Consider the following 22630-nt stretch of genomic DNA (forward strand, 5'->3'; position numbering starts at 1 on the left):
GGAGTTTACCCTTTCAGTTGCTTTTTGAGAAGAATGTAAGCACCAGCTCAGAAGAGGATTATCTATTATAGTTGTTAACAAATAGATTGAGCTCCAAGTAGTTACTTAGTAAGCTAGAACTGCTTTTTCTCCAGTCTGTTCTTGTCCTTTCCCATGTTTGGTGTTTCAGTAGGTCATCCAGTCTTCTTCATATCAAGCCTTCTATTTTGGTATGAGACAGCTTTTGGTCTTACTAAAAAAGCAGCAGTTTACTGAGATTTTCTAATCTTCTTGCTTACATGCTTCTACCTGAAAAACTACCTACCTGCTTACTCACAAGTATAACAAACTCTAGATGAAAGGTATTTGGGAAGGAGAGGATGAGTTTATGAAGGCAATAAAGGGTCTTTAGGCTGATAATTTTACATGCTAACTGGGATATAGCACTTCTCACGATTTACTTCCCCCCCACCCCCCCACCCAAGTATCACTGTGCAAAGTAAAAGTTACTAGGGAGCAATAATAACATTGGGAATATCTATGAAATTAAATTCAGGGTGTACCATAAGTAGTAATACATCCTTTTTTAATTGCTAGCACATCATTAGTGTATGCAGAAGTACTTGGGAATTTACAAATGCACTTCTAATCAGCTAAGTTTGCTTGAATGAAGAGCCTAACCAAGCTATACAAATGTGCAAATATAACTTCTTTCAAGAAAAGTAAATGAAAGTAAATGTAAAGTTTGGAAAGTATGCATTTGTACTAGAGATTGTCAGAGCCTAAAAGATAAACTAAGACTTTTAGTGTAGAACTAAGAGTAGTTTGTGTGGAGAGGTCGTTAATCTGTTTCAACTCTCAATCTTCCTTCAAAGACTAAGGACAACTTCATTTTTGTAACTTTAAGTTTTTATTCCCATGTTACTTTCTTGTTTAATTTAAAAGTTATTACATTTGTACTAGCTTCTCTAAAGAAAAAGGTTACACATCTAATTGTGATTTCTGTTTTTGTCTATCTCTGAAAGTACAAGTGACAAATACTGATAATTTGATAAAGGTTTAATCTTTTTACTTGTTCTCATGTTTATTACTACATCTAGGAACTACCCAAATGAAAGCTAAGTTATGTGCTGTAGAAGATAACATATTTGATGTTTTTCTTTATGTCACAATAAAAGATGAAAAGGTAAGATACTTTTATATCTACAAACCTATTTGTGCACTTTGCTACATAAGTTATAACTTTGCGATTAGTTTAAGACTGAAAAGATTACTTGCAAGTGAGTTTTGTAATTTCTGTCAGATACAGTAGAAGCTAAATCATTAACTTATTACAAGTTTTGTTTTATATTTCTGTTGCTTGTAAACTTCTGGAGGAATTCCAAGAGGTAGAAATTCCATTTTTCTTTGTGTGAACCTCTTTTTGGAAGGTATTGACAAGCAAGTGAAGTCAAGCAGGTACTTCAAATGGACAACTACGAGAATTATTTAGTGCACTTTTGTACCTTTTTGTGGTATCGTACTTAAAGATGTTTCAATAAGGCAGTTGCATAGTATTATAAAAGTAAATAGAAGTTCACACTTGATTTTGCATAAGACTGAGTTCTCAAACCTTTGGGAAAAAACAAAACAAAACCAAAAACGTAGTTCCACTTGCCAAAATGTGTAACTTCTGCTAAATCTCCGCTGTAGCTACTGCCAGACTGAAGGAGCTGTATGGTAGATACAAGTGAATTTATTTGAATACTGCTTCTACTTGGAGTGCTTTACCAAAGCTTTTAACACTGGAGCTGTGGTCTTTGCCATAGACATTACCTTTGAAGGTACATATTAATTTGAATATCTTCTCTCAGTGCAGAATCCCAATTGGCCATAGTGTTACTGATCTCTGAGCCAATGGAGTTTAAGAAGTTTTAGGTTGAATATTACTTCTTTCTGCCAGGTTTTGATGCGCACTGAATTAAAGAGAAATAAACCAGCTTGACTTACTAACAGGTTTTTTTAAATTTTGAGGGCTCATAGAAAAAGTTACTTGAGTACAGAATTTTAGGCAGAAGCATGAAACTGGCAGTTAATTAACAGCTGTTTAGAGAACATAGAGGAAGATATGACTGACTTTCCAATTCTGGAGTTAATATTATTCAGTTAATATTCTTCATAAGCTGTTACTGCTCATGTCTTACTGCTGTTGTTTAAAGCTTCAATAAATTCTAAACAAGTATGCGGTGGTGTAGCTTATTGCTCATTGATACTGGTCAATAAAGATCTTGGTTTTTTTAGGTATGCGTTAATGACGACCTTGTCTCAAAGAACTTTGCTCGTTTTGAGGAAGCTAAAGAGAATACAGGGAGTTCTGCAGATTACGAGGAGAACCAAACATCATTAAATGTTGAGTGTCTTCCAGTGAAAATTGTTAATCCTGCGCTTGCTTTCACGCCAGTGCTGTTTCAGGAGAAGGTGTCAACAAATGTTGAAACAGGTGGGAACCATGTGTGTTGGAAACAATCATACGTGCAATGCATCATGTATCTTTAATTGGATATATTGAACATCAGCCTGCTGTCTCTGTTTGAATCCAACAATTGGATCAAATGGTATCCTTCTATCAAACGATGCTTATGTATCAGACAACGAAAACCAATCAAGTCGTCAGATGCAGGAATACTGTAAAGCTTTTTGTTCTATATAAGACAAAGGAAGGCTGAGGGTCAGTTACACAGCCATTTGTTGATACGCTTAGTAGCATTAGATATTATTGAAATTACTTGTGGCATTGGTCAATGATGCATTACTGGGTTTTTTGAGTTTGGAGGGATTTATTTGAACAGAGGTACTTTTAAATCTAGTGTTTACCATGAGTTGTCTCATTAATAGTGATTCAAGTCTTTGTTTTTAAAAGTGTGCAACTTTCCATCCTCCATCCTTGTTCACTCAATTCATCCGCATAGTTATCTTTATGTAAAAATAACTATTTTTTTGCTTGTTCTTTTTGCCATTAGGAAATGATACAAGCAACTAACCAAGTCAGTCGCAACCCACTGTAAATAAAAATACTGGCTTTTTATGTGTTCAGATAATCAGAAATGTGTTTCTGCATTTTTTACTTATCTTTCTAGGTCTTGCTGTTCGCACTTCCTTTCTTGAAGAGACATACCAAAGGTCAAGCACAGATCTAAATGAAAATACTGCACCTGTAAGTATTGTATTTTGTATTAAATTGTGAAAGATGAACTAAATTAAGCATACGTAGGACAGATTAGGAACACTGTAGTCATCTGGCTTGTTCTTCTATGTAACATAGATCTGGGGGACTGCACTAATTCTTGATATAGTTAAAAAAGAACATTCTACTTCAGGTTTTTGTTTGTTTTGTTTTTTGGGTTTTTTTGGGTTTTTGGGGGTTTTTTTTTGTTTTTTTTTTTTTTGTTTAAATTGCAGAAAATAAAAAACAAAATGTACTGCAGTCCTTGAAAAGGTTGTGCCTCCTTTTGCACTCCTTTGCTTTTAGGAAGATGATAGCTGTCTACACTGCACACTTTTGCGAGTAGATAAAAACGTACATTTTAATGTTTCCCTGAAAACAAAATAGTCCTTATGCTGTACCATGGTAAACATTCATTGGAGTCCCTTCTTATTTGTTGAGTCGTTTAATACTTCAAATATCTAATCTGGTTTCTTGCTATTTTCTCTTTTTTTTTTTTTTTTTTTTTTCTTGCTGTTCTTTTCTGAAACACTTTCAAAAGGTCGGTGCTCATTCTTGAGTGTTAAATTGTGTAGTGAATTGCCCAATTGGAGGTTATTACAATGTCCATGGGAGGAAAGGAAAATGAACTGATAGATTCTAGGCAAATACTGTTGGAGGTATGCAATCTCTGCTCTTCTGAAGAGCCCGTATGCTGTTCCATGTCCTCTTCTGCTAGATGCTTTAAAGGACAAATTTGCTTCTATGACAGCAATGGAACAACTACTTCTGTCAGGTCAGGGGAAAAAAGGAGTTTTACAGAAGTTATTTTCTAGCTCTGCTGAGAATTGAAGGATGACAACCAATCCTGAACTTAAACTGTAGTACCTTATTAAAATATTTTGCAAAGAATGATGATGAAAGTAGTAGTGTGGATTGTTACTGAAGCAGAGCAGGATTACCTTTATACCCTTCTGCAAAGTCAGCTGGATTACCTTTGCCAGCCGCTTGAGTGATGCAAGTCTTTGACCGAATCATGCCTACTGGTTGCTGGTGACTAATGATGAACACTACAAAATCCCCTGTTCAGAACCAGTCAGCTTTGAGTAACTCTGGATGCAGTATATGCTACTAGTTACTCCCTGCAGGATTTGCAGTGTTCTTCAATTTAAGTTCATGTACATTGTCTTTGTAAGTGTGCATCTGGGTAACCTGTTTCTGGTTTTCCTTCTGTCTGTGGTGTGTGGGCTTTCCATGATTTTTCTTAATTTTGTTTTAAAAATGAAAATGTTTAAAAACAAATCAGTATGTGTTCATACTAGCTCAGCTCCCCAGTTATGGCTATAGTTTGAGATGTGACCATCAACTAATTTTTCTTTTGTGTGCACGATGTTCTTGCCACATGCTTGATTCTTAGTAAAGAACATACTGTTCTGTAACAAGTTAGACAGTTTTCTGAAGTTTGTTTTATCAAAATTGTTGCCTTATTCAGGCAAACTTACAATTTGTACAAAAATTCTCCAAAATATTTGGAGAATCCTCGAGTTAGGTAAGAAAACCACTTTAAACAAGACAGACTAAAGAAATAATTTTTCTAAAACGTTGCTCTTCAACAGTATTTTAGTGCTAAAAATATGTTCGTCTTTTCTTGATAGATTGTCAAAGCAATTCCAGGTTTGCCTTTCAAGGAAAATACAGCCGTTCACACAGACAGGTATGGTGCAGCATGTTAAATATTTTAAATGGTTATGTAAGCAGATAATTAGGAGCTGTAGTATGTTTCCAGTTACTGTTCTTAGGCAGCTAAAAGGGGCGGGGGGTAAGAGAAGATGGATACATGTGCTTTTGGGGAAGAAGGGAATTTGAAGCTGCTGATACTTACCCAGACAACAATAAAAACAGTTCTTTCTAAACAATAGCTTGACAACAAGGAAGTGATGGGGAAGTATTTTTTCTGCACACTAAACATGTTAAGTTGCTCTATTTTATTCTTAGTGTGATTTATAAAGTTTTCAAACTTAATGAAATATGACTATGAATTGATTTATGCAACACTTCTACTATGCTGCATGTCAGTTGATGCATATGTAATAAACCCAAGGAATGGTTTTTAATTCTGTTTCTAACTGACGCAAAGATAAAGTTTCAAAAAATGAAACAATATAGGAAACCTTTTTCTTACAATCCAGTCTGATTTTCTTCTAAAGTTGAGGAACCTACCAATTATCTTTGTTAAAAAATTTTCCTTAGGAGTATTTTCAGATACTTAAAAGCTAATACTAAATTTTATTATCAAAATGGTACTTTATTTCTTCTTTCGTGTTCGAGGGTTTTCCTCCTTGGCATAGGTAATACATCAGAAATATTTCACGAGTGAATTGCTTCATGACATTTTAGAAATATTGGTGGTATACGTACGTTTTACTTTTGCGTTTATGTTGGATTTAATATTTGTATGTTTCTCAGGCTTCAGCAGTTCTTAAATTCTGATCCTCTGAAGACACACATAATTGAAGATGACCAACAGGTATTTCAGGCATTAACTTTCATTTAACTTCTCTTGTGCAAATGTCTTGTGCATATGTGGAAGGTTTTGGTAGTGTTGGGGCTGCAGGTGTGGCTTTTGTGGAAGGAGGTCAGGATTCCAGCCGCATCCGCAACAAGACCCACTGCAGGCCAAAGCTGAGCCAGCCAGCAAAGTTGGTGGTGCCTCTGTGAAAACATATTTAAGAAAGGGCAAAAAATGCATGGGAGGGAACAAAAAAAAAAAGTGAGAAACAGAGGCAATGCCAAGGTCAGAGGAGTGGGAGGTGCTCCATGCCGGAGCAGGTGTACCTGAAGGGACTCAGTCTGTGGAGGACCCACACTGGAGCAGAGGAAAGGAGCAACAGAGAAAAACTGCTATGTTCCAACTGCAGTCCCTGCCTTGCGCTGCTCATTGCCTCGGCAGTGGGACTGAGTGTAACCTGCATTGATTATAAGGGGAGAGCAGAGGAGTTTGGAGTGAAGTTGAGCCTGGGAATGGGAGAGGAAAGGTGTTTTTTCTGAAGTGTGTAAATGTTTGTTTCTTTGTTTTTGTTTCCCAATAACCAAATCAGTACTCATGTATATTAATTGGCAACAAATTAAGTTAACGTAAAGTTGAGTCTGATTTGCCTGCATCGGTAACTGTTAAGTAACACCCCGTCTCTATTTTGACCCATGAATCTTCATGCTCACTCTCCCTATTTTTCTTCCCCATCCCTCTGGAAGGGGAGAGTAAGTGAGCAAGTGGCCATGTGGGTGCTTGGCTGTGAGCCGAGGCCAACCCACCACAGCAAATTTTACTGGTCATCTTTTTTAATTGTATTTTGATTTTCTTGTCACTGAGTGCTAGCTGTACACACAACATCTAGTGCATTCTCTTAAGTGGTTTAAGACAGTTGTGTTAAGACAATCTTGATAAATCTTTCTTTAAGAAATACTAATAATGAGTATTTGTCTCACCGCTGGTCTGTGTAACTTATCGGTATGTATGAGTCATATTTAAAATGTATTTACAATTTCTCTGGGTTTTTTCATCAAAATACCATTTTTCAAATACAATAAATGCTTTTGAGTCATATGTAAGCTAAAACTCTTTTATTAAGTATTGCTTTTGTCATCTATTTGTCATATAGTTTCAGAGTTTTCAAAATCTTAGTGAAGAAAGAAACTTTGTCTTTCTTAGCAACAAAATTGAGCCATCATCGGTTCTGGAAACAGCACCACTTTTTGATGATCTGAAAAAGGTAATGCTAATGTAATATATTACACTGAATATCTTTTTAAGGCTAGTATCATACCCCAACTTTGGATACTAAATATTATAGTGATACCTAATTTTGATTGCGGAATGCATAGGAGGAAATGAAGCTTCAGAGAGATGCTGTAAGAATTGTACGCATTTCTTCTGGTATATCAACCACTGCCACAAGTCATGGCATTTGAATTTTAATACAATAATGTAACTCCTCAGCCCAGAAAACTTTTTTTTTTAATATTGCGTGTTAAGGACATTTATTATGTAGTGGGTCAAAAGCTTTTAAATCGCTCAGTGTTCTGTTTTGTCTTTTGTTAGTGTTTAAGTACACAGTTTTCATGTGGAACTCTTAATTTCTCTTTCTGTAGGAACTTACTCGGAAAAAATTTTTAGGCCCTAACTTCACAGAATCTTACTGTTGGCCGCCAGTAGCTCGAGGATGTGATGTAGTTGCCATCTCGTATCAGGGAAATGATCCTTTTTTATATATTCCACCAGTTCTTACATTTTTGCAGTCGGGAAGTTGCTACAAAGCCTTGCCAAAAAGGAATGGAGTATGTATATATTAGAGTAGTAACAGGTTTTCTGTTCTAAAGTGCAGATGTAGAATAATGATCCAGAAGATAGTGGATGTTTAGAATGTATACATTTAATGTGATCTTAGTGTATCTTCATGATGCTTGCCAGTATATGTAAGCTCTCTGTATAGAGGATTAAGGAGATGGACTGCATGAATGTGGGAGTCTAAAACTTATTTATCAAGTAATATCTGACAAGTGGTTAATATCACATCACTTTAATACTTGATGAAGGTTTGTTTTTAAGGGGTTCGTATGTAGTCATTAAATTAATATTTGTATTAGCTCTTTTAAATATGGTAATTCGCTTTCTACACTCGTATTAGAACACCGAAGCATAGAATTATTGAGGTTGTAAGGGACCTCTGGAAATTGCCTAGTACAGCCCCAAGTAAGACAAAATGCTCCTGCTTCTGTTAAATTTTTGGACCTTTTACTGTATATTGCTGCATGCATCCTTTTTGTCTCCAGGTAATCTGGTGTATGGTTCCTTGGGTCTGTAATATCTGCATTTAGAAGGTGATATAGTACTAAAAGCTTCATTTTTAAAGTACTTAAAGGCCTGTGTTGCAGATTTTGGTTTTGCTCGAAATGCTGAAGTAGTACAATTCTTAAGATTCTGAACTCTCTTGTCAAATACTATCGTGTAAAATTTTGTACATATGCATGTAGCCACTAGCACTTATTTTATGTCCTGGGTGGAAGAAGGCACAACTTGTTTTTGAGCTACTGAAGGCATACGAGAGATGCTCCAGACAGCTTCATCCGATGTTGATAATACTTGGGCAGAACAAAGAAGAAGCCAGAAATGTGAAAATACGAGGATGTAAGAATACTTTCTATCTTCTTAATTATGCTTGAAAACAATGTGGGCTGCCTTAATTGCAGGAAATTGTGAAAGAAGCAATTTATACTTAAGTTTTTTTTTTTTTCTATAAAGTGATATTTCTATTTCTTTAATGCTACAGCTCTGTAGTGATACCTGAAGCTTCAGTAGCGCTATTTAACAGTAAATGGTATTAAAGCTGTTAAAATATCTACACTTTCATCATCTTTTTTGTAAGTTCCATAACAGTTATTTTTGAGCTAAATTACTGGTAGGGATTTGGTGAAGATCATGCTGAATTAGGATTAATCGTGGACTTTCTTGATTTAGAACTAGATTTTATATCTAGTTCTAGGGAGGGGACACAGCCTGGACAGCTGACCCAAACTGACCACAGGGATATGCAATACTGTATCATGCTCAGCAATAAAAATTTGAGGGGTGGGAATGATCTGGTGAGTGGCTGTGCAGCTGTCTGTTTGTGGGATGTTGTCAGTGGTTGCCTTTGCATCACTTCCCCCTCTCCTTCCTTCACTTATTACACTGTCGTTTTCTCACTTTGGCAGTTCCTCTTCTCCCCCCTGTCCCACTGGGGGCGGGGGGCAGTGAGTGAGCACCTCTGTGCCTTCTAGTTGCTGGCCTCGGTCAGTCCACCACAGTAATGCATATGTGTATGTTCTTCAAAAATATTTTTAACAAATATAGAAGTATTTCAAGTACATGGTTTTTATTTTTTTAAAATTGACAGAAATTTGAGGGACATGTCTGATGCTGCTTTACAGCTTATATACGCTTAACACGATTCTTCTCTACTATTAATTTAAAAAGAATATTGGGAAAGTGAAGGATTAAAAAGGAGGTTATAGTTCTCTGCAGACAAAGTTGCATAAATGTCCACCTTAAATTTTAGTTGGAAGTAATTTTTTTTTTTATTAAATGGTGGTTTCCAACTTGCTTATTGCAATAAATTCTAAGTAATTTGTGCCTATAACCTCAGTAGTATGCAGAGTAGTATGCAGGGAAGAGGAAGCATAAAAGTAGTAAAAGAGCTGTTGGGCAACTCGCCCCACTTAAGAGTATTTACTTAAACACTTCGTTTTACTATTTTTGTTTGGTCTTTTTGTTAAGCCTTAATTGATAACTGTATTTTTAAAAGTGGCTCTTTTTGCCAAGGAAACAAGAAATATGGATAAAACCATGAAGGACTGTGTAAAACTTCTGTTTCAGCAGTTTGTATTCTTACATCCGTCATTCAAGTTTAAAAGCCTGGTGGATGAATTTGGATCTTTTATTGGTAGAGCTGTTGGTATATTTGCAGAGATTAAGATCGTTGTGTTTTTATTTATATAAATAGATACATATACACACACACGCATATATATGTGTGTAAATATCTAAGCTGCAATATGTGCTTTATTCCATTTTTAAAACTGAACTTTCCTAAGGGCTGCTCTTGCATGTATTTAAATATTTACCTTCTGTCTGTCTATCTGGTTCTGAAGTTCTTACCTACTTCCATTTACAAAATGAAATGGCATCCTGCTTTGCAAACTTGTTAACATTCAGACCTTTCACTCTTTCAAAAACTCAGAGTTTCACCCACTCAGGTCTTGAAGACATGCAGGGGTAGAAAAGTACAAGCAAACTAAAAATAACTGTTGACCAGAAGTCAGAAAATGGAGTTCAGTGTTCTCTATTAAAAAAATAAATAAATAATGAAAAAACCCACCCAAAACCAACCAAAACAGCCCCCACAACTTCAAGGTGATGCCTCTGAAATGCAAATGTGGCCTTTTTAATAAAACTACCATGTCTTGTGGTGTCTTATTAATATTCTTTCAAGTTATAAGTTAATGTTAACAGTCTTTTCTTCCTACTTGTAGGTGAAGTAATCGTGACTACACCGTATAGCCTCCTGAGACTGTTTGAACATCACAGTTTATTATTTTGTAGACTTTGCCATCTTGTTCTTGATGAAATTGAGGTACTGTTCTCTGACGCTACTGAACAGGTAAATGGTCTTGTCCTGTTCTAAGCTCCTGCTCCATTGTGCTGTCTTCCTTTGCCGTAGATGGTTTCCCAAGGACTTGCATTTTTTTTCAACTTGGTAGCAATAGTTTCAGTGTAGGGGTCTTTAATCTACTTTAAAGACTTGCATCATCTGTCTGTATGGAACTTCCTTTTCCCTCTTATCAGTGCTGTTGGAACAGCTTCAGTTCAAGAACTGTCTTTATTGGTAAGCTCCTCAGTCTCTGTAGAATGAAAGGCAGAAGTAAATGATCAAATAGTCTTGGAAGCAATTATAAAAACTTCCCTTGGGCTTAAATGATAGTGCAAGCAAAAGGAGAAGCTGATCCCAACTCAAAGAATCTTGGAAGAGGAACAGCATTAAGTTCCATGTTGACAGGGATTAATATATTGTATCAGTTTTAAAGTGATGACTTACAACTCAAGTTTGAGAAAATTCCATTTTTTTTTTTTATTGCTGCTTTGAGGCTTCGTAGGACAAATGCTTTCTGTTAGTATTACAGCATATTACATCATCAGTATGCAAAAAACAGCTTACACACCTTTTTTCACTGTCATAGTTAATGATTTAAAAAAAAAAAAATCTTATTATCTGTTTAAAATTTGGTGGTAAGACTAAAGGGCCATGTTTCTGACTGTGAAAACCTAGAGAAACTTCTTAGTGGAGATAGATTGCCTCATTTGCTATATGTGAAGCTGTTGAGATTTGCTGCTACAAAGGCACATTTAAGTCATAAATGAGACAAAATATCATCCTTGTCCAGTGGGATATTCCTTCTTTCTGTTCAGGCTGTTCTTTCTGTTGTGTTCCTGTATGTCTTGAGACGGAGTGCAGGGATAATCCCGATGAAGATTGTGGGGAAGGTAGTTTGTGAAATACTGCGCATGTATCTGCCATTTTTGTAGGATCTTCTCAGCTTTTCAAAAGCATCAGCCTTGAATAGAAAAAAGAAGAGATGCTCTTTCAGATGGAAGTGATCATTTGATAATATTGGAGTACGATAACTCTTCTAAAGCATTGTGTTACAGAAACGTTATATTGTTAATAATATTGCTGCTATGGGTAAGTTTAGTGCCAGGTTGAGAGAGATCTCTTAGAACTGTGCCGGAGCCCTCGAATACTTCTTAGTATGGTAGTGCTTTGCCAGAAATCCTGATATTGTTCCACAACTGGACTGCTTGTCACTTATGTAAGGTGATGTCCTCAGGATTATAGTCATTCTGTCTTAGTGATTTTTATTTTTAATAAATGGTTTTATGGCAAAACACCCCCCCCCCCCTTTTTTTTCCTAAATTACTGTATTGGCAGCTTGGCCTTATCTTCTTCTTACCTCCTGGTTTTTGCTGACAGCCTCTGACCTCTTGGATCTACTTTTGCCTAGGCTTAGTATTTTTCAGATTTGAACAGATCCTTTTCCTGAGATTTCCATCTTCTCTGGGCAGAATCCTGCGTTATGATCCTGTGTGCCCACACATGCTGTTCCCTCATGCTGTCCTGTTGCTTTCTTCTTGCTTCAGAAGTCATTTGAATAATAAGATAAAAGTGCACAAACCAAACACTTTGTTTTGGAATGTGAAATTTGTGTTTTGCTGTGGTGGGTGTTTTTGTGACTGGAAAAAACTGCTGAAACAGTGTACTTTTCACTATTGTTACCTGCTCATTGGACTAGGATAAGAGGATAGAAAAAAAATTTCTTTTTTTTTCTTTATAGGTTTTTGCTATATTAGATTGTTTCAAGAAAGCCATTATTTCTGAAGAGTGGGAGTATTCACCGCATCAAATTATTGCTATTGGAACTCGTTGGAATAAACACATAGCACACTTGATAAAGGAGTTCATGAACGATCCTTACATTGTGATAACAGCTATGGAAGAAGCTTCTATCTACGGAGATGTGCAACAGGTAGAAATTTGGGGATGATGTCACTATTTCTTTACTGAGATATTTTGCTGTTTTTACTGATCAAGGTCAGTATATGTGGCTGCTGATGGTTTATTTTAATTGGGTAGTGCTACAATCCTAACTCAGACTGTTCAAGTGCACCTCCCGTGTATGAACTGCAGTGACTCTTAGAGGACCTGTGCAAGTTAATCACTGAATGAGCTGAAGGTCTTTTACCTTGCTTTGTAGGACTGAGGTGAAGATACTCCCTCGAGTATTTCACTGTTAGTGCAAATGAATCTGAATTTTATGTGATGTATTTGCAAATGGTATAGTTTGTGACCAGAATTTTATCAGAGTGGTTTTGCTGCTGTTAATTGTGAGTGGCAGAACTACAAGGTAAGTTATCCCAAGACAGAGCTAGTAAAATAATTGTTCTAGTGCTGTGTGCCACACAATACAAAACTTAATTTGTCCTAAAATTTCCAGAAAGTAACTACATGTTCTTAGATGTCTTCTCATTTAATTTCCAGTCAATGTGGTGTAGCCCTTAAGAATAATACAAAATGTTTTAAGTATGATCTGAATTCTTCTGTATCTCAAAATGGAATAATTTGAGGATTGAGAATGTTGGGAAATCTTGAAGACTACATATTCTGAGCCTGACACAAAACTGAAAAAACCAACACTTTTTGTGAGAAGTCTAATTAATGGTTTGGCAGGACTGAAAATGTCAGTGTTATGATGCTTTAGTTATTAAGAGTATTTAAGAGTGGTACGGTATGCTTTTGGAGTGTGAAGCTTTTTTAGTGGTACTTGAAAATGCCAAACTTAAAGATTGATAAGTCACCTAAAATTAAATGAATGAAAAGTCTTAATGTGGGATTTTAATTATGCTTCTGGAAGCTGTCCTAAATGCATACCTTCTGTGGGAATTGTATCTTCTGTAAGTTTAACGGAAGACCTGCCACTTACCGGAGCTACCATTTACTGGATTCTCTTTGGTATTATATAACAATGCTTAGTGCTTATTGAAAGGAAGAATTCTATAGTAAAATATGTATAGATGACATGAATTATCAGCCCTCTGCTTTGTATCTACTTCTAGGTTGTGCGACCTTGCACGAACAGCGAGAGGACTGCTGTGTTACTCAAAATACTGGATTTTACTCACAATAATCTTCAGAAGGTGCTGGTATTCACTGATTCAGTAAATGAAGCAGAAATGGTTCATAAAGTAAGAAAGTATTTAAAGTTACATAAAGAAGTGCTTTTTTTAATTGTTAAGGTATGACAAACTGAAATATCTTGGCTTCTGAGAATAAAGGAGTGTGAATTTGGAAGTTACTTATTTCTGCTAAAAATAGTCCCAACCCCGCTCTTCTGCCAACTAGAAGAAAGCCTAACTGATATTCATTACTAAATTCTTAACTGTGTTCTGTCTGTCAGGTTAGAACTTTGAGTTGAATCAAACTGGCTTTTTTCCAGTAAAAGTTCTGTCAGTTTTTTTAGTTTTATTTTTTACAGTTTCCAGGAGTGGTATGGAGGGAGAAAACTTAAGCCACTGTGTTAAGAAGTTCTGTTCTGTTGCTTTCTACTCTGGAGTAGTTGAAATTGTAGAAGGCTGTTTCTCTGATTTGAAAGAAACATCATCTGTCATCCTGTGAAAGTCCTACCACAATTTAGTTAAGCTTCAAGCCATAGGGCATGGCAGGAAGATAGCATGCTTAATATGTATTTTCTTAAAAACTGGCATAAAACTGCTTCAGAGTTACCTGCAATAGAACGTGCTCCAGTGTCCCACCTTTTTTGTGCGATTGTATACTCACCATTTCAGAGGTGGAGACTAAGAAGGAGTTTTCCTGCAGTAGTTCTTTCTTCAGATATTATAGCAATGAATATATATAATAACAATAGAAAATAGAACAAGCAATAGAAAAATCTCTTCTGTACTTGCATTGTCTCTTTGCTCATCCTCCAACAGCATGAAGTAAGAGGAGTGCAATCTGATTTGACTGGGAAGCAAGAGATGGGCAGCAGTTCTGTTAAGCCTGGATAGGGTGATGTGGATGGTGGGGATGATATTGCTAAAGGAGGCCAGCTATGAGGATATTAGAATTAAAACCTTTAGTGATAGCTTCAAGGATGGGATGGCAAAAGGATGTGTGGCTGGGTTGTTCAGATGTCATAGGAAGAGATATGTCAGCCCTGAAACATGGGAATGTATTCCCTTCCAGAAGCTGGAATAGATCCTGAGATACTTAAAGGATTCTTCTTAGGTAAACGTTAGTGTATCTGGAATGTTTAATCTTTGACGATTGTTAATGGAAGTAAATCTGGTTTTATCTCGTGCCTTTCTAACACGTTTTCCTTGAATATATGAGGGTTAATCTCTTCAAGCGTATTGAAACTAACCCCACCACCGCTTAAAGGAAGAGCGTTTATTGATGCTAAAGAATCATTGAACCTGTTTCTAGTAATCCTGGTGTACACCAAATATCTTAAATGGTCTACAAAAATATTTTAAGTGTTAACTTAGTTCATTAGACATCTCAGTTTACCAAATAACCAAGGCTTTTGTAGTGATTAATTTGTGAACCTTGAACTTGACAAATACATAAAGCCTTTTGAGAATGCTACATTCATGCAAGTTAAGTATGGGTAGATCAGTGAGGGGTTCTTAGTGCTTTTTCTGAGACTGAAACTTGAGCCTGCATGTTGTTAGATGATAGAATCGACTTAGAATAGAGAGGACATCTTAATGGTGGGAAAAGCTTCAAATGGAATTTGTACTTTCTTAAACATCTGTTTAATGTATTAATCCATAGGAACCTGAGCTTTATTAGTTTTCTTTTTGTACAGGAAATTAATAAACTTAATCTCCATAATCTCAACTTTCTTTTTTTTTTTTTATATAAGCAATCTAAATTTCCTCAACTCTTTCCCTTGACTGTCTTTCCAGTAGCTAAGATATGCTAGATACTAATAAGATATACTATTTATTAGAGTTCTTTAGAGCAAGTATTGCTATATTGGAAAAACCTATAGCTTTTTACTTTGTCATCCAGGCACTGAAGAGCAATTCAATATTTTCCTTGAAAATGCATAAAGAGAGCGAGTTTAACTTCAAGTATATCTTAGAGCAGTGGACAAAAAAGTATAGTTCTGGCACTCATGTTGTGTTAGGTGAGTATTTTCTTTTTGTCTACTTGTGATTATGTTTTCATGGTGACTCATGTTCTACACTAAATATTTATACTAGGTTATCTCATCACTTCTACAGGATCAGTTGCCTATGAATTCTTTCTAGTTATCCCTTTACTCATTAGTGCTACAGCTAGTCATTTTTCTTGTTGTTGTTGTTGTTGTTGTTGTTGTTGTTGTTGTTGTTCCTGGATGCCTATGTTAACTGCTGCAAGGGAAAACCTTACTTATTAGAAGGAACATAAAGGAGGGGGGGTTTTGATGCATTAGTTAAAAGAACTACTAGTACTTTCAGAGAATTTCTGTGATTTCACAATTGTTTCCTACTACAGAGGATATTTTCAGTTTGAAATAATTTAGAAACTCCAAAGACTTATTGTAATCATTTCCCATATGTTCTGGTAGAGTTTTATTTTTCAAGTTGTTTGCAGTAGCGAAGGCTCTTACCCAGTTTCAAACTTAATTTTTTCCATTTTGTACATCAAAAGCAGGAAGATGGATTTAATTACATCTGCTTTGTAGGTTCACACAAAGGTGTTAGCGTTCCTGCATTACTTCAAGTGTTTGCTATCTTATTCTTGTGAAGTACTTGGCTGTGGGCAATTCTGTTTGTTGTGTGATACTGATATGAGATACAGAGTTATGCTAGATTATTAGAGGCTAATGTGAAACGCTGTTTCTGCCATATGCTTATGAAGTGTATTGACTGAAGAAATATAATGCCTTATGTAAGTGTATTGGGAAAAGACCTTTTTCTTAAGTCAGTGGGTGGGGAGAAGGAAACAGCCATTGCTAATGTGGTGTAATACTTCACATGCTTGAAGTATTACAGTTATGTATGTATAAAACATGTGCTTAGTTTTAACAGATGACTGCATGCAGTCTTTGGGAATTACAGATGCAACTTGTGTGGTACATTTCAGTTTTCCTTCTCCAAGAATCTTTGGTCAGCGTCTACACAGCATGTCTGACAACTTCTGCAATGTGATAAAGGTTTGAGTAAATCTTTAATGGGTTAGTATTACATTTGATTATTAAGTGGTGAACACATAAAAGCTTTTAAAATATATATATTTTATGGTTTCTTTAGGGTTCTTCTGTAGATCAGGAATATACAAAGGCAAGGTCAGTCATTCTACTAACAGAAAACAGTGCATGTCATGCACTTGGGATCCTGCGCTATTTGCAGCATGCAGAAGCTGAAATTCCACCAGAACTGCATGAGTTTGCTGCCAAGATGCTAGAAGCTGAAGAAGATAAGAAATTTTCAAGGCCACTGTGTGCTTATCTTAAAACATTTGGGATTTGCAAGTAAGGAAATACCAAGTTTTCTTGACACCCATACTCATGCAGGAAGGCATTGTATGCCCTGAGTGATGACTGCTTCTACTTCCTTGATGAATTATCCTGTTGAATACTTCTATTCAAACCAGGTTTTACTCATGATTTTTTTTTTCTATTCACTGTTGCATGTGTTTCATTCTCCTTAGGTACTTCTATGAAAACAAAAATATTAATGTTACAGAGACCAATCATACATAGTCTGACATAGTAGCATAATTATAACTCCTGCCTAGATGTACTCGAGGCAACTTTAAGCCATTGTTTTGATTAGTATTCTAACCATAATTACACAAGGTTGTGTTTTACTCTTGCCTATTGTCTCCTGTCCTTCCAAAATGGGTAAGTAGATGATGTGTTCTCTGAGCTGTGTGTAACCGGATTGTAAGTAGTGCCTGAAGGAAGAAGCTGAAGTGCTCTCAGGTGTGACTTGTAGGGTAGATAGCTGTTGCTGCAAGTAACAAAAAATTCAATATTAGTGTTTGTTTCCCTCTGAAACAAGTTTTCTGGTGCTTTTTGTTTTGTTGTACAAACTTTTCCACCAAGAGCTTTTTGGCTGTTTCTGTCTAACCCCCAGAGTCATTGGTGCTATTTGAGGCAGAAATTTAATATTGAGGGCTGATGAAATTTTAGTGTTAAAGCTGTCGTAAGTCACATCAAAATAGTTTACAACTGAAAACAAAGGGCTTTTTTCTGAAACCATTTTCTTAATACATAGGAATAGAATAGAGTGTCCAGATCGTCATCAAATTAATTTACAAATAGACGTGCCCCAGAACGTACCAGCTAAAATTATACCAACACCTGGATGTGTGACAGTAAGTTGTTATTACTTACCTTGGGTTTGGGTACCAAGAAGACAGGTCTTAAATAGCTACTTGGCGTATTACTTATTTTTTTTGTATTACATTAGTGTTACTGTAGTATGTATACTATATCTCTTGCATATTTGTTATTTTTTAGCTTTTTTCCTCTCTCCTTTGCATACATAAGTGTGCCAGATTTTCCCATAATCCTGAGCTTGAATTAAAGTTGTTTTGCAGGTGATTCTGAGTTTACCTCAGATTTTCTCTGCATTGAATATTCCCATTCTATGGGAAGAGGGCTTATGTTCTGTTTGTTCCTTCCCGCTATAAATTGAGACCATATACTGAAATTAACAAAGGTTAAAGTTCCTATAAACTTCAATTATATTTATTGTAGATGAAATACAAATTAATCTTTTGTACTGACAAAAAGTTGAAGTGGAAGATGATGCATGTTTTATTGAAAGTGAGGATTTTTTCTTAGCTGACAAGTTTGTGCAAGCTTGCTGAAAAATGAGCATATTCTGGTCTTGTCATTTGAAACTAGTATTTTCATTTGCAGTAGCCACAGAAAATGGGATACAGCTTCTCCCTTATCTTCTAGATGTTATCAGTTATACCTACTAAGATGTCAGTGCTTTTTGAAAACCATTTTGATACAGCGTGGTGTTCTGATTGGACTTTTTTTTTTTCTCTAATGGTTTCACAGTCATGAAACCTTCATGGTTACTGGGTTGACTTTGCTATGGTGGTTCTTCACATCCCAGTAAGAGTTTGTATCTCCAGCTCCATTCACCTGGCTTTTCTGTCACTTCTATACTGGAGTGTCTTCCCATACAACAGTATTGCACAGTCTCTCTCGTCTCCTTGTTGGATGTTGATTGCTGAGGGCAAGTGTGTAGACATTGGTGCTTCCTTCCAGAGTTAGCACTTGCATCTAGAAAGTGCTGGATGACTTCCTTTTGGATGAGCTGCTTCCACCTTATTCCTGTCCTGTCTCTTCCAGAATTCAGGTGCCTTCAGGTCATGCAGTTAATGGGTGTTATCCATTCACAAAAGTCATAGGTTATGAGAACAGAAAATAAGGACAACTGGGTGAATTCTTTGGTGTCGCTCCGTTTCTGCCTAATAAATAAGGTTTTGTTGGTAGGTATGAGTTCAAACCCTTGAACAACCTACATGTGTCTGGTTTTAGTGCCGGATGGATTTGCTGCATTTAGTTGACAGATTTCGTGTCACTTCTATGAGAAACTTGCACTTGCCTGTGGTGCCTTCAAGACTGCAGTTGTGGCCTCTTCCATTTCCTCATCTGCTTCTACTGACTACAGAGCCTGGGTGTCTGTCTTATAAACCAGTTATCACTTTGATTAAGTATTCACTTTCTTTTTTGCTTGGAACCCAGTATAATGGTTCCTTCCTTTAAGAACCTCAAGTCGCATTGTGCTTGTTTAGGATTTTTATTAAGTGGAAATTACCTTTCTGGTCCCCCTACTATCCTGTCTAGCGTCATACACCCAGCTGTATCTCGGTACTTCTGCCTGGCATGACCCTTTGGACGGAATACACCCAGCATTTTATGCATTGGTGTTGATAGTAGTATATTCATAGTTTTTCATGTAAGTAATTTTAGTGCAAAAAAGAGTGAAGGCCTTGTGCTTCCCCAGTCAGTTCTTCTAAAACTCACTGTAAGGTTGGAGAACACTTAGAATTAAGCTTGAATGGTGTGGAATGCCTTAGTGGTTAGTAGCTTGGCAGGTAATAGTATAGTTCACTGGTGTTCATTTAAGTGGAGTACTGCCAACTGAGACCTAACAGTTCTTGCTTTATAAATTTCTGTCCACTGTTGACTGGACTATGGGCAATTAGTATTATTCATAGTCTGATGAATAATTTGAATCATAATCTTCTGAAATGTGTGTATGTAGCAGCATCTCTGTCACCTCTTAGGGCTGGAAAGAGTTAGGTGATCTTGAATATGAAAGGTTACATTTCATTAATTTAAGAAATCATCCAGTCTTCCTTTTTTCTAATGTATTTTATGCTTTCAGATACTGCCTCTCCACATTGTAAATGCAACAAACTACTTCGGTCGAATAGTAGATAAACAAAAGGACCAATATACAATTCTTGCTGAAGAAATGAATGAGTATTTTAAGAAACCTAGTAATAAAATTTCTGTTAAAAATGTGGAAAAGCTAGCGTTGTATGGATTCTGTGAGAAGACACTTTTTCACAGGTAAAAATGTTGGGTTTTTTTATACAAAGTAACTTAAAACTTTCACTGCTTAAAAAAAAAAAGTCAACCCACCCCCAAAATCAGCAAAAAATCACTGCTTTTCAAATCATTCTTTAAAAAGCTATTACATACTCTTTAAGTTACTTAATGGAAAACAGAATGACTACCCACGTGTGCACACAGTTAGATATTTTGCTATGAGAATATCATTTTTTTTAAAACGAGTAGATTAAAAAATTTCTTGTAACTGATAATATGAATAATAATGCTGTGTTTCCTCTCCTGCTGTATGAAGGGTTCAGGTGGTAGAGATTTCCCCAAAAGAGGAGGAAAATGTGTTTTTTAACATCAAAATTAAATACATAGATGAAGGCAGAACAAGTCAAGTTCAGAGCTATCAACTGCTTCACTTACCTGCACGGTTTCAGTGTCTGCCACCTCAGGCTGTGGAATTTGTAGTTTGTAGAGTGAAACCCATTGATAATGAAATTGAATGGAACCCAAAGGTAATATTTACCAGGTTTCCCTTAGTGTTTCCTTTTTAGTTCTTTAACTTCTCTCTGTGTGTTATTTTCTACAAGAAAACAGTTATGAACTGCAAATTTAGTTATCAAATTTCATTGCTTATTAGTATTGCCAATAAATATCTGCTATTGGGCCAGAGTCTAAGAAGTCAGTTTTCTTGTTTGTTTTCCTACAAAAATAATAAAGTGAAATTTATGGGATTTTCTTCTGTGATTTAAATGGCTTCTTCCAGAACAAGTTATTGCTGCTTTTGAATCCGTGAGGAGTAACGGGGAAGGGCAGCCTCTGTAAATTGACCTGTGTTTGAGTATTCTTCCATTAAGGAAAGCTCCTTCCTTAAAGGCTAGTACTATTTTAACCTACAGTAAAGTTGGAGTATTTCACTAGTTTACTCAAAACGTTTTTTATTTATGGAGTATGCTTTTCATTGTTAAGTTCAGAAGATTGTTTCATTGTAATTAACTGTAAAGTTATGTTGGTATACATCTCAAGTGCAGTGAAAATTTGTTTTTCCTAGGTAACTAATTATATTCATCACAAAATTAAAGGAAAACTACATGAAGCAAAAATAGTACATACCTTGGGAAATACAGCTTGGGTTGACCCAATGGTAGGTATAGAATTGTAGCATTACAAAATATTTGTAAACTCCTTTATAACAAGAGCACCCATTCTTCTTTTTCCTTCTGTCCGTTCCTGTTTTCATTTTATTCTACGTGGTATTCGTATAATACTGTTCGTTAATTTACTGTGGTGTCTGAGCACTGGAACAGGTTGCTCAGAGGTTGTAGAGTCTCCATCCTTAGAGAGACTCCGAAGCAATCAGAATATGGTCCTGAGCAGCTGGCTCTAGGTGACCCTGCTTGAGCAGAGCGGTTGGACCAGATGACCTCCAGGGATCCCTTCCGACCTCAACCATTCTGTGATAAATATGTATGCTTGTATATAGATGGAATACATGACTGAATAAAACTTGAACTTTAAATCTGGAGAGCTGCATACGCACCAGTAACAGAGCACCAAATTAATCATAAATGTCGTCCAGGCTATTCCACAAAGTTAATAACAAAAGTATATTTTGGAATTACTAGGTAGGTTTTTGGGTTTTGTCTTGTAAAATCTATTCTGTAGTGCATCACACATTACTCTGAAAGAATGAAACTTTGATCCTCCAAGATCGTTTGCTGACACATAGGACCTCTTCTATTACACTCAGTTTATTCTGTTTATATTTCTAAGTCTTTGCTGTCTTTTATTGTTCTTGCACTAGTTTGTAGTCAGTTTTATTCTAAATTTTTCTGCAAATTAAAAAACACTTTTAAGCTTTTTTCCTTAGTTTTCTTGATCAGAATAGGAAGCATGGGTGCTCTTGTTCTTGGATTTTTTTACAAATTTACTTACACTAACATCTAGAAGAATTCTCGGTCTTGTGGAGTGTTAATGCATAGTACTGAGTTTTTCTTCATAAACTGAATTTCTTTCTGTCAGCATTCAAAAGAGGACCTGTAACCAACCATCAATTGGATATGAAGACTGTGATTCTGACCTTTCAGATATTAAGATTTCTCTTCTTTTTTTTTTTTTCTTTTACATCTTCTCATTGCAGTCATTTCAGACATGTGATGAAAGTGCTTTAATTATCGGTTCTCTCAGAGTTTACTTTTTAGGTTTTCCTGAAATTAAAATGTTATGGTTAGTGCCATGTTTGTATTGTTCTTCTGTCAGTTCCCTGGCCTGTGAGAAAGGCAGTACTGGCCTGAACCAAGTATTCCTGTTGGTAGTGCTGACTGGAAGGTGATAGCTAGGGACAAGGTAGAGAGTTTGTCATCCATGTGATGATGCTTCCTCTGAGTATTCTCCTATTCTTCCAAAACTTTGCAGGTAGCGGATTGCCTTAGGGCTGTGTTTCACTTGAAAGGAGTTTTTTTGAAAGGCAGGAATCTATTCTGACAGTTGTATCAAGGGACAAAAAATCCGGTGCTTTTTAAGCCTTTACTAATGGCATGAAGAAGCTAGTTGCATTTTTATGATGTCTGTGAAGAAATAACTTCATTTTATGAGTTCTGTGAAGAATTGTTATCAAAGGTAGCTTGCAAGTTAAGGGGTTTTGGTGTGGGTTTTTTTTTGGGGGGGGGTGAGGCGTGTTGGGTTTTTTTAATGGTCTGGACAAGTTCATCAGAAGGGCCTCCCTATACCTCAGGATCGCGATGTGCCTCTTGTGGCTGCTTGGTCCTGCCAAAGAGTACAGTAAATTATTCCTGT

At 36.2% G+C, this 22630-nt stretch overlaps 1 protein-coding gene across 1 annotated transcript in view; it reads left to right on the forward strand.

The window, feature by feature from the left end:
* Window positions 1–22630, forward strand: part of TDRD12 (tudor domain containing 12) — a gene marked incomplete at both ends in the record, with an annotated part of 35950 nt that overhangs the window by 6972 nt on the left and 6348 nt on the right. The window contains 18 exons of the mRNA XM_082319073.1: window positions 1080–1165; window positions 2260–2458; window positions 3096–3172; window positions 4816–4874; window positions 5627–5687; window positions 6826–6930; window positions 7310–7495; window positions 8192–8345; window positions 10229–10356; window positions 12086–12277; window positions 13365–13493; window positions 15325–15442; window positions 16320–16453; window positions 16551–16771; window positions 17520–17619; window positions 19656–19843; window positions 20139–20349; window positions 20886–20978. Coding sequence (XP_082175199.1) covers window positions 1080–1165; window positions 2260–2458; window positions 3096–3172; window positions 4816–4874; window positions 5627–5687; window positions 6826–6930; window positions 7310–7495; window positions 8192–8345; window positions 10229–10356; window positions 12086–12277; window positions 13365–13493; window positions 15325–15442; window positions 16320–16453; window positions 16551–16771; window positions 17520–17619; window positions 19656–19843; window positions 20139–20349; window positions 20886–20978 — 2441 coding nt within the window. The remainder of the gene's footprint in view (window positions 1–1079; window positions 1166–2259; window positions 2459–3095; window positions 3173–4815; window positions 4875–5626; window positions 5688–6825; window positions 6931–7309; window positions 7496–8191; window positions 8346–10228; window positions 10357–12085; window positions 12278–13364; window positions 13494–15324; window positions 15443–16319; window positions 16454–16550; window positions 16772–17519; window positions 17620–19655; window positions 19844–20138; window positions 20350–20885; window positions 20979–22630) is intronic.

The sequence above is a fragment of the Platalea leucorodia genome (assembly GCF_965183815.1).
Source record: "Platalea leucorodia genome assembly, chromosome: 8".
Lineage (NCBI taxonomy): Eukaryota > Metazoa > Chordata > Aves > Pelecaniformes > Threskiornithidae > Platalea > Platalea leucorodia.